This window comes from Struthio camelus, chromosome 1 (assembly GCF_040807025.1).
Source record: "Struthio camelus isolate bStrCam1 chromosome 1, bStrCam1.hap1, whole genome shotgun sequence".
Classification (NCBI taxonomy): domain Eukaryota; kingdom Metazoa; phylum Chordata; class Aves; order Struthioniformes; family Struthionidae; genus Struthio; species Struthio camelus.
The window spans coordinates 193698638-193710904 of NC_090942.1; the positions used below are offsets into that span (position 1 = coordinate 193698638).

The 12267-nt window shown below is 44.9% G+C and overlaps 1 protein-coding gene across 5 annotated transcripts in view; it reads left to right on the forward strand.

Annotated features, from left to right (window-relative positions):
• Window positions 1-2250: 2250 nt before the first annotated feature.
• The window catches only part of WDFY2 (WD repeat and FYVE domain containing 2), an 82177-nt gene continuing 72160 nt past the window's right edge, over window positions 2251-12267 (forward strand). For 3 of the 5 annotated variants that reach the window (XR_011138643.1, XR_011138641.1, XR_011138642.1), the window contains exon 1: window positions 2252-2609. Coding sequence is in view for 1 of the 5 variants with exons in the window: in XM_068929908.1 (XP_068786009.1) it covers window positions 2473-2609 (137 nt within the window). In the remaining 4 variants the exon portion in view is untranslated. Of the gene's footprint in view, window positions 2610-12267 lie in introns of all 5 variants that reach the window. The other 2 variants (XR_011138640.1, XM_068929908.1) reach the window with 1 other exon arrangement.

Sequence of the window (12267 nt, forward strand, 5' to 3'; positions counted from 1 at the left end):
GGAGGAGCAGCACAGTAGCCAAAACTGTAGCGATGTAAGAGAGACAAGGTTAATAGGGAAATGTAACATTGATTAATAAGCAAATGAAAAACAGCCAGCTAATCTGGGGGATATATAGGACCTACTTCAGGTCCTATGAACCATGCCTCTGCCTTTTAAAAATACTCATTTTCTTCATTACTTTCTTCTCCCAAGGCCTCTCTGTCTGGCAAAAAACATTCTAGGTCTCTCAAGGGCCTGCAATATGTTGTCCAGCATGCTCTCAGCCATTGTTTATCTGTGAGCAACACAGGCTGCCAAGTCTTGAATACAAACAACTACAAAGACAGCAGACCCTGCCAGACTTCCTCAGACTTCAGTTTTTAAAGACATTTTCTGAGACATGTCAGTTCTGAAAGCTGTCAAAAATATAGACAGCTTTAAAGAACAGTATAGTGCATGTCTCAGTAAGCAGCAAGACAAGCACATTCCAGCGGTGTGTTTGGCCTAGAACTGCAGGGTCATACATAGCAATAAGAGGATTGGTCTGCATCTTTGCTTCTTTAGTAGTAGTTCCCTTTTAGGACCTGTGAGAAAGGGATGCTATTAATGGGATCACAGATGCATGATCACACTCTGGTAAATAGTTTGTGATTACAGACTCATTTTCTATAAGCCAATACATAGCCATTGTCTGCTCCTGACCAGGTCTTCCCCCCCTACACCGTATACTGTGAATCTCAAATAGTCCAGTCAAGTAAGGCTTGAATGTCTTGCTGTCTTGCAATATCTGCAGATATTGCTTGCTTGTTTGGTGCAACACTATCAGATTACTAAACATTGTGAAAATTTAGTCCTGCCCCAAAGAATTAACTCTTTCCTTTGTTTGCTATCTACTAGATAAGCAAGGTAAGTGCTGACCCTGCAAATAGCACTGGTATTCGTTCTTTTGCTGATAGTGTATGTTACTCTCATAGAAAAAGTAAATTCCCGGGTTTGGGGTTTTATGTATCTGTAGTTTGGTTTCACTTCTATAAATGACAATCTTTTGTCACAAACTGCACAATAAATATATCCGTATCTGCTGCGCTCAGAACAGTCTCCTCCGTTTTTCTGCTGATGGGCAGGAGCACCATTTTTGCACAGACAATTGCTATTTTTTGGCTTACTGTGGGTAAATTTACAGTTACAGCTTCAGTAGCATTGTCCAGTCTGCAGATCACTTCTGCAATGAAGGACAACCGTTCGGACATGTTAGTGTGATTTTCCAGAACTCTAGAAATAGATTATGAACGTTAGCCTTTGGCATACACCTCTAGAGCAAGTGCTTTCTCCACTGACTTCAGCACAGACCTTTGGGCAAACGCTCTGACCTTGGGGTACACCCTAATGAATCCAGCAGGAAAAGTGGGTGAAAAGCAGCATCTGGCTGAAAACCAGGTGCTAGAGTTCAGTTGCATTTCTCTTAGGAATAAACTTTCTAAGGGTGAATTTCTGCCTTCATCACAGAAGAAACCCTGCACGCGTTCTGTTATGAATCTGTGCATACCGGGAAGCTTGGGACTTAACAGTCAGTTCTGTTCGGAGGCCCGGTGTTTTATTTCACTCATTTTCAACACCGTGCATAGCACTGAACACCACTCAGAAATTGTTCAACAGCATAAACACTGTGTGATGCAGAAAATAATAGAAATGGCAATTTAATATAACAAGGACCTACTTATCTAAAGCACCCGCAGAAATCTTCTATTTATCTCATACGCTGACCTTTGAATCGTAAAATAAACTCGGATGGGAAGAAGCAATCTAACCGCAGCCGAGCCCCGCAGCCGCTTGGCTGAATCCGCACCCACCTGCCGACAGCACGGACCGCTCGCCCGCGAAAGCGGGTATTTAAGACGCGTATGCTGCAACGTATGTTTTAATTGACCAGTCTTGGACCTGAAAGAAAAAAAAAAAGTCGGTAACAGGCGAGATGAATTGCCGTCTGGAAGCGCCTCTTCCCCCCCACCCCCGACCACAGCGGGACGCCAGGCGTTAACAGGGTTTCGGCCAAGCCCCGTGTTTGGGGGTGGTTGGGGGGGGTCCCCCCTGGGGCGGCCCAGCCCCGCGGCGAGCCCCGGCCCGAGCCGCGACATGGCGGCGGCGGCGGACAGCCGCCATTTCCCCCTCCGCCCCCGCCCCGGCGCAGCGCCGCGCCCCGGAGGCCGGGCCGGCCCGGACGCCCCGCCCCGCCCCGCCGCTGCCGCCCCGCCCCGGCCCGGCCCGGCCCCGGGGGGGGCGCCGCCGCCGGCGCCGCTGCCGCCGCGCTGGTTCCTGCTTCCCAGGGAGTCCGCGGGGCGGTCGGGGGATGCGCCGCGGCGCCCGGCACCAGCGAGTCCCTCCTCCTTCTCCTCCTCCTCCTCCTCCTCCGCCGCCGCCGCCGCCGCCGCCGCCGCGCCAGCGCGGCCGCCCGCCGCTCGCAGCAGCGCCGGCGCCCACCCGCCGGCCCCCATGGCGGCCGAGCCGCAGCCCAAAGCGCTGACCCGTAAGCCGCTGCTGCTCCACAAAGTGGAGGGCTCGCCGGAGGTGGTGAACATGGCAGCCATCGTGCCCAAGGAGGACGGGGTCATCAGCGTCTCCGAGGACAGGTAGCGGGAGCGGCGCGGGCCGCCGCCGCCGCCTCCTCACGGCGCCGCCCCGGGGCCCGGCAGCTCCCGTTAGCCCGGCTCGGGCAGGGCCACGCCGCCGCCGCCGGGGGTGGCCCCTCACCGGGGGGAGGTGGTGGTGGCGGTCCATCAGCGGGGCTGGTGGTCCCTCACCGGGGGGAGGTGGTGGTGGCGGTCCATCAGCGGGGCTGGTGGTCCCTCACCGGGGGGAGGTGGTGGTGGCGGTCCATCAGCGGGGCTGGTGGTCCCTCACCGGGGGGAGGTGGTGGTGGCGGTCCATCAGCGGGGCTGGTGGTCCCTCACCGGGGGGAGGTGGTGGTGGTGGCGGTCCATCACCGCGGCTGGCGGTGGTCCCTCACTCATCAGTCCATCACCGGGGTAGTCCCTCGCTCGCGGGATGGTGGTCCCTCTCCACTGGTGGCAGTGGTCCATCACTGGGGGATGGTGACCCACCACCAAAGTCCTTCTCTGTCTGGCCGGCTGGGTCTGCGCCCGCGGCGTGGCAGGTGTCAGGCAGGCGAGCCTCCAGTAAAGCACCAGTGGGGCCCAGGGGTCCCACGTACGGACTGGGGTTTGGGCTGGTGACCGCATCCGCTTGTGGTCGAGAGGGAGCCTGGGGCAGGGGTCACCCGTCACGATGGGGTGACAAGCATGTTCCCCTCCCCCCCCCCCCCGGCAGCTGGGTCAGTAAGTAAAATGAGTAGGCTGGGGCACTGCTGAAACTTCCAGTGTGACAACTTGTATGCCTTCTCTGAACGTGTTAAAAATGGGACTGCGGATAGGTTTCATCGCAAGGATGGCTGCGTGGCTGCCGGGGGGGCCATGGAGGTCTTTCGCTGACCTTCCCCAAAGAAAGTGGTGCCATGGGCCAAAGCAGTAGTTCTAGTTCCTGTTTCCCCTCCGCATATTTCTTGGTAGTTGTTTAAAAATACCATATCTCAATGATAAGATCTTGGAGTTAAATCCTGCGTTGTAAAGCTGCCAAAGAGCAGAGTGCTTTGAGACCATTTAGTTGTGCCGTGCGCGATGAATGCGTGTCTGAAGCTCCTCAGAGGCAATTCTTGCCCTTCTGAAGCTGTTAAAACTTTTTTCAGCCTTACAGCTGAAGTTTCAAAATTAAGTTCTGAAGATGTCTTCCTTTAAAGCAAGAGCTTATTTTTCTTATGGAGTCCATAAATAATTATTTCACATATTTCTTTATAGCTCAAGCACATAGAATGTAACATGTGTTCCCAACTGCACATTTGAAAGAAAAATGTTGATCTATGTGTGAATACCTTTTGATTTTCAAGGTGTTTTTGTGGACTCTTTCTCTTCAGACCTGTATTCTCACAGGGAGTGTCTGCTTTTTATCTCTGTACTAGCTTTTCTAAAACCTGTCAGTATTTCTTTCATCCTGTCTTTATCCTCACTGTGAGTTAGTTTTCAGCTAGCTGTTAAAAATGTAAACCGTGCAAACTCAAGATCACTTAAGTTCATCTAAGCTGTGGCCTCCAAGTGAGCTTTCGTGCCTTATAGCAAGAAGAAATAGATGAGCTACTTAGAACAGGTACACTGCGAAAGAGACTTTAAGTGGAATTTTACATTGTTATTTGACCAAAATTTTACTTTCTTTACTTTTGTGCTTACTATTGTGAAGCTGAATAAAGCTTGAGTGTGTTTTGGCTTATTGTAGCTTGTTAGGCTTACTCGGCCAGTTCTTTTTATCTATAAAAAAAAGTATTCCTGAAACATTTTTGTTCCTGTATGAGGTGTCTCTGTCTCTCCCCTCACCCCCATTAGAAAAAATAAGTATCTTCTGTTATTGTTATTTTAGCAGGTATGAATTATTAAGAATAGGGTGATGCTCCAAGTTAGTATTTCTTTGTAGAGAAAGCGATTGGCAAGAGATCCTTGTTCCACTAGTAACTGAGATGTCAGGTTCAAGAAACAAGTAGTGAGGTGGAGACCAGGAGTTTCTCACTAAGAAACATGCTGGTTCTCTTGCAAAACCCTCTTCCATCCCATCCCAGAACAAAGCCAACTCCTCCACCCTGGGTCAGTTAGGTCCTGCCTACTGATGAAACTGGGTAAAGAAATCTTCTACCTGAGGCTCTAAGGATACTTCATATACTGTATTAAGTCTGGAGGTTCCCGGGTTATTTTCTTTGTAAAGGTGCTAGCCAAGTAATCTCTCTGCTTGTGGAACTGGTTTGCAGCGTTTTTGAGATGCTGTAAATTTTCATTATGCATTTTATTTCTTTAGGCACAAAGCTGTTGGTTGATGGCTTTTGAGCAAAAAATAATGCCTCCTTTAATTTTATATCTGTGTTAAAATTTTTATTGTAATGAAAACATTTGGAGTCTAAAACTTATTTGGAAAGAGTAGCAGTATGGGAATCAAACTTGGAGTTTTCTCAATGTCTAGGGTGGAAGCATCGCTTCCCAGACTTGAAATAACTGGATCTTATGATTAGGTTTATGTAGATCATTACGATATTTCTTCCTGTTTAGATCTGTCTTTTAGTGTTAATGCTGATGTTGTTTAATGGCCTTGGAACGAATAGGGAGGGCTTTCTGAGATTCCTGGAAACTCTAAAGGATGATTATGAAGATGTTATTTATCTCTTAACTTTTTATGAAAATAAGTGATTTTTGATTGAGTTTACCAGCCTGCAATAAGTATTGACCGTATGAAAAAGATGTTCTGAAACTTTTGCAATAAACTTCAGCTGGAATGATTTGGCATTTCCAGCATTTGCTTTAGACTGGATAGGACAGCTGTCTTGAAATGAAGAGGAAAGAGTCCTCCCTTGGCTCTGTGGTTAGTGGCTGAATATATCAACGTTGAAGTTGCTAGTGGTCTGTTAACATACACAATAAGTAGGCTCCACTTTAAAGGCTTTATTTAGTGCATAAACCCTTTAAGATGTATTTTAAATGGAAAACTAAGTAAGCTATGCAGATATAGTCACGCACTATATAGCATTGAACTGTTTTTATAGCGCATAAATGCACATACTTTCAGAAGTAAAATGAAAACTGAGTAATACTACAGAGCGTGGTTGTTCCTCGGAAAGAAAGGAATAGGTGGAGAAAGAAGGTAGCCCAGAGGTTTTACGTATTTATAACTGTCTGAACTTTACACATTGTGCATCACCTGTGTATTCTGCATATTTTCCTTCCCGAATCCTAATCAATCATGTCAGCTCAGCTGCGCACATTGTCTCCGGCTCCTAATTGTTTTGGCTGGTTGCTTATTATGGCAAAATACACTGAATCTCTCTCCCTTTACAGTACCAGCCACTGAGATACCGTGAGAAGGATACAGTGTAATTTTCTTCTGTTTTTACCTTCTAAGGAAAAGGGATGCACCTACCCAGGCAGGTGAAAATTAAGAGTGGCAGAATTTGTTATCCAAGAATTTATTAATCTGATGAGATGGGGGTATAAGAAAGAGATTGTTAGCTTTCATCCATGCTCTTTTGCCTGACAGCAAACCAGTGGAATTATCAGACGCGTACATCCAAGCACGTAAAGTCTCAAGTGATATATAGAATCAAACACCCGAGAGTCTACACGTAAGGCTAAAACTGTGTTTTTCTAGTGTGCACAGAAGGCCCTAAGTTTTCATTAGCTTCTTGTATGTAAAAAGCATGTACTGCAGTTTTGAAATTGCAACGTGTCCTTGTCTTTTGTTGACTTCAGAGGGAGTCGTGGGTGTTGGGCACTTCTGAAAAGTAGGTCACTGGCCTGTCAAGTTCAGACATATCTATTTCTCAGTGCTCCAGAGAAGAGAAGATTTAGTGTCATTAATCTTACCTGAGCATGGGGATACTGTGGGAGAAGTGTACTGACTCACCCGGTTTTCAGTAGCACCAATTCTGTCTGGTGTAAACAAACTTCTGGATTTCCCAAGAGTCTGCCAGTGATGTGGATGCTAATTCAGTTGGGTGTCTGATGTTTTGATCATGGGTCACCACGCAAAACTGGTCAGAGGGGGGTAGATGTCGTAGTGGTAAACCTGCTCTTTGCCCCTAACCATCCTTTTTTGGTGCTACTGACAGTATTGTAGGTGAAAGACATTTTTAGGAAGGTGGTGGTGTAGACAAATTGCCTGACAATGGTAAACTCTGCTCTGTGCCTCCTTTGGGGTGAAATTTCCGTTCTAACTTGCATGTAACATGGCTTGGGGGTGTAGGTATTGCAGACAAGAATTGCTTTCTTTGAAGTATTCATGTGAAATAAAAGCTGTTGTAGTCCACAACTGAAAATTGTCAAAAGCCTTCCATTTTCTTTTTTAAAAAACAGGCTTTCTGGTCTCCTAGAAGGAGACAAAAATCTATCTGTGAATTGTATGCCAGAGAAATTAAGCTATTTAAAAATATGGGAGTGGAGACCTTTGTCTTCTCTACTACCTTGTATCATCTTTAGTTCCTGTAGTACCGAGATGTCTCAACTTCTTTATATGGAGCACAGTGTGAATGTAAGTGGCATTGAGCCCAGACTGTCATGTGAGTTCGTATTAGTGTCTTTATCTCACATCAACCTAACTGTACAGAATTTGTATTGCTTGGTTTGTTTTACGGTTTGGGGATCTTAAACGTAGATGTGCCTTTAGTTTGTTGTCAAGGCTTGTCTTCTGGATATGCTAATAGGCAGTTTGCTTAAGGGATATACAGAACGAATGACGTTCTTGTATAGATAAAGTCTAGAGTTTACTAAACCAGTGCTGCACTAGGAACGTATACCTGGCAAAAAATGTGGGGGTTGTCTTTGACATCCTTCTGATGTGCGTTCCAAGTATGATCTTTCAACTCTCAAAAATTAGCAGTCCTTTTTTCCTTGTGATGTTCTTGTCTGGATCCAGAACATAAAGTATATAGCATTATAGTTCATGCACAGTTAAGATAACCTATGCCTGTGAAACACTTAAGGGAGGGGTGGGACTCTTCACTCTCGATACTGCATCCAGGCAGGACGTGAGGCATTGCAAACCCCTAGTAAACTTGCTTGATTTCCTTTCTGCTGTGGTGGACTGATATACAGAGATTGCTCTGCAGAGCTATGGTTGCAAAATGGGTTTATAATTCTCATCCAAACATAGGGTTATGTCCCTGACAGCCACTCTGCTTTGTGTGTGGCTTTCGGTCCGCACCAGAAGTGGAGGTGGCGAAAGAACTAATTTTGATACTGGGTCTGTGTATGTCGGTCCAAGCCTGTAGATTTCACACCAAGGTTATTGCAGTAGGAACAGTAGTTTAAGCAGTGCAGAAGGTGTGAATGTTCTCCACCGGTGTAAAAAGACTTCTTTCTACCTGGGGGCTTTTAAAAATTTGATTAAAAACATCAGTGACAGATAAAATTGTTGAACGAAAATGAAGGAACTTGGGATTACCAGAGTGAAAATTCATAAGAGGCCTATTGTTGTAGATGCAACTTGTTTGCTCTGGATTTATTTATTTGTTGACTAAGTGGATGTGTTGCAACTTGATGACTGTATTTGGAATAAAGCTCAGGGCGGAGGTTAGTGCTGGCTGTCTGAGTGTAAGAAGTGGATGTTGGCAAGAGGTTTAAGAGAAGACAGAAGATCCAAAAGCTCATGGAAACAGAAATTGTTCCAGATGTTGAAAAGTAACTGTTCCTGATTTGACTAACATGTATCCTGTTGAGATGCCAAAATCCTTGGACTAGCACATAAAATATTTTGCCAAGTACTTGTTGGTTATGAGAAACTCTACTTAGTAATTTGTCAGGTAGTAAGGGACTTGCGATGTATTTTTTCCTCATCCCACCATGGCATTTCATGCCACCAGGTGATGAGCTGGTGAAATCTGATGATAAAGTTTGTATAAACCTTGCCTTATGCCGCTCTCCCCAGAGTACTTAGTGTTACTTAAATTTTACAGGACAAGGATTTAGTCTTGTCTTTCTGATTTGAGCTGTACTGTTACTGCTAGCTCATGAAGGTCAAATTGGGGCAACTCCTGCAATTGTATTAAATGCATGTCTTAACTGCTATATAGTACTTGAAAAGATGTGATATTATGGCATGGCTTGGACAAAGACTTGCACAAACCCAGTTTCAGCTGTGCAGTAAGACCTCAAAACATGGTGGAACATTAGGTGCTTGACCTGCTAGAGTATGGAATGTAGTATATTTTTCCCCCTCTCTGATTTAGAGATTTTGCTTTATATAAAAAGTACTTGTATATTCAAAGACACGTGTTGTATCTTAAAAGCTTTATTTGAATAGCTGCTTAATATACCTTCCATTGGAATTAATGCAGCCTCATTTTCTGCCAGCTCCTGCACAACACTCTGAGCTGCAGCAAGTTTAGGGATGGTGCATGTCTCCTGTATTAACCATTTTGCCTTTTTTCTTCTTGTCATTTGCAACCCTGTTTTAATTTCACTGGCACCTGTTTACATGGTGATTGGTTCTCTTGTCACCACGTCTTATACCTCTCACGCTTTGCTCTTTGGCTCGGTGACCTTCCTCTGCAGCTCTGAAGCTGCACAATGCTCCAGAGAGCGTTCAAGGGAACTTCACAATACCGCCCTTAAGTTTGCCCCGCAGCCCCTGGAAAAGAAACAAATGCCAGTTATCGAGTAACTATGCGATAGAGAGCTGGTGCTTAACTAAAAATGCACCATTACAGGAAAGCTATTTTTTCTCCTAAAGCTAAAGATGTCCAGAGGAGGCAGTGATGCTACAAACAGCTGCAATACCCAGCCTTATATTGCAGTGTTTTTGAAGCTACTAAGCTAGTAAGGCAGATTCATTCAGTGAGGGTCAGTTAGTGGACTGAAGCTCTCAAATGGCACCTGAGGTTGTGGCACAATAAAAATATGTCTGTACCTTGTTTGCTCTGTCTTACAGGATTTTGATTGTTGAGCGATGGTTTTTTTTTTTTTTTCCCTCCCCCCCTTTCCCTTTCCTTCTCTCCAGCTGCACCAGTTCCTGCACGGTTTCTACTGATTGTGATCTCTGCACAGGTTTCCCAGCAACAGCTTTCATGTGCATGGTAATATATGCAAGAGAACTGCTCAGAAGTGGCAAAGGAGCGCTTCCAAAAAACTGCTGTCTCTTGTTTTGTAAAATGCTGTTTGCAACAGCCTTAAGAGAAGTTAGGATGTGCTCGGGGGGGCTGGGGGGGGCTCAGAGAAGAAATGGAAGGGAGAAAGTGGGGAGGCATAATACAGGCATGCTCTGCTCCTGTGCTAGGGAGCTTTAAAAGCGTCATAAACAATGGGCAGTGCCCTGAGGAAAGAAACGGGCTTTTGCAGGAGTATCTTCTGTACAGCACTGCATTCTGTGCACTGTAACCTCTCAGGCTGTGAAAGACCATTGACATGAAAGCTCCCCAGAAGCCACATTTAATTGCCTTACCCATGGTACTTACATCATGCCTGTCAAATACCAGTGGTTTTATATAAAACTCCGCAGGTGTCTGCATATATTTGCCCAGGGATTTGAGCAGAATTGCAGTAGTTCCTAGCATAATCTGTTGCAAACACAGGATCAAGAAAAACTGCAGCTATTTCCCTTCTGCATATGGTTTGAGGGCGGGATGGATGCAGCCGTAGTTCTGCAGGATGTAGTGGGCGCGGTGGGAGGGGAAGGAGCGGTGGCCACAGAGTGCAGCGCACGGGTGCTGAGTATAACCACAAGCAGTAGAGACAGCAGATCCTGTTCAGCAGATCCTTGTCCTGCACTGGTCATTTTAGGCAAGAGAGAATGAAATGGTCCTCTTAACTTTTGTGGAGTGAAAAATCAAATGCATAAATGGAGAAACCAGAAAACGAACATCTGCCCAGGCATAGTGAGCACCCCCAGCAAGTGGGTTGAGTGAGTGGATGGAGTAAGCCTGGAAAACTGGAAGAACGATGTTGAGAAATGAGAAGCAGGAGATGGGAAGATTTACCAGGCAGCCCTTCAGGGAGGGGACTTTACATAATGACTAAACCATATCCATCTCTTACGGCTCTTCATGTGTCATAGTTTGTGTGCCTAATGATTTGAAACTACAAATAAATCATGGTCAGACTAGATACCTTGGAGATCAGAAAATGGAGAATAAGTTTTGGAAAGCAGACTTTGCTGAATTTTTTGATAGACCCAGTACAGCTGTCATCTTCATAAATGGGAGAACAGCTGTGGAGGCTGGGTTGAAAAAAGCAGTGTTTTACTTTTCCTCTTAGTTGGTGTACAGGAAATAGTGTTGTGTAACTAACCTTGTCCAGACTTCAAACGTCTGGGCTTTGCTTGTTGTGCCATGTGTATTCTCCATTTAAATCAAGTTTTTCAGGAAACTCTTAAGGTTTTGAGCAGTGAATCTAAGATGATGCCAAAGCACAGTTCTAGGTAGGAGAGCACTGTTCTTCTGCTGGCAGGTTTACTGAGGTGTTTGAGCTAAAGTTGCCTTTTATTTTTTAAATTCTGTATCATTCTAACTTAGTGTGAGGTGAGTGATTGATGTTCCTAATAGGTTTTCGAAATAATAATAGTCATCGATCACCTCCACAAGGCAATGCTGTTGACCTTTACCAACCTGTAATAGAAGTTACCTTCAATGTTGAGTCCTGTGGAGAGAAATGAGAAAAGGCAAGGCTGTCCTAATGTGAGTAGGCCTATTTTGCCACCAAACTGAATTCTCTGATTCCGTCTGGATTCAGATGAGAGAGAAAATACATTGCACTGTCTTGAAGCGGTTCAAAAAGAAGATGCTCGCATATGTGTAGAATGTAGTAGATAATGAGATTTTGCACTCCCAGGAGTGAGTGCAAATTTGGTATATTTACCTTCAGCTTCAAATCCATTTATAACAGCAAATAAATGCTTAATTGTGTTCTTAAGCAGACAGTGCTTAGAGTATTTTAGGGTCTTAAAGTAAACAGCTTTTGGCTTTTTTTTTTTTTTTTAAGCTCTACTAAGGTCTAATCATGACTTGATGCTAAAGCTTTTACTTTAGCTTAAAAGGTAATAAGGAACAGCAAAAACATGATTACACTTGTGCAAGCTAATGCTTGGTAGAAGATGGGAGATCAGACAGGGTTTTTCTGTTGGTTTAGAACAATAGTACATATCCTCTTGGTTCAATGGTTTCAAGATTTAGATCCATAGGTACCAGCAGTCTCTTGTTTCTGCAACATTTAGCTCACCTGTGCCTTGGAATAAAAAAGGCAGGGGGATGGGGGTGGAGGTTTAGCCAGTGATTAACAGGAAATCTAGCCTGTTTATTGTAATGGAAGATAAGATGAAACAGGAGAGAACTGAAAACTACTCCGTTCTGGTGCTTGTTTTCTTGTCATTGCTTAGGATTTCTGAAGCAGTACAGCCAAGCTTATTTAATAGATATGTCCGCTGGCTTGGATGCTTCTCTGAGGGTGTATATGCTGAGATTTCTTTCCTTACAGATGTCGGCTAAATTCTGTATTCCGTAAGGTTTTTCCCTGTGTTTGTGTTTCTGGTCCAGTTTACTACACAAAGATCTAGAAGGGATTGCCTGGATACGTAATCCACTTCCCTCTTATCTCAGAAAACCATGTAATGTAATCCCTTTTAATGGATGGGTCCAGCTTCATCCTCATTAGGTATTTTGCCCCCTTATGTTTGTTGGAAACTTTAAGAATCTCAGTGCTGTGAAACTGGAATGAC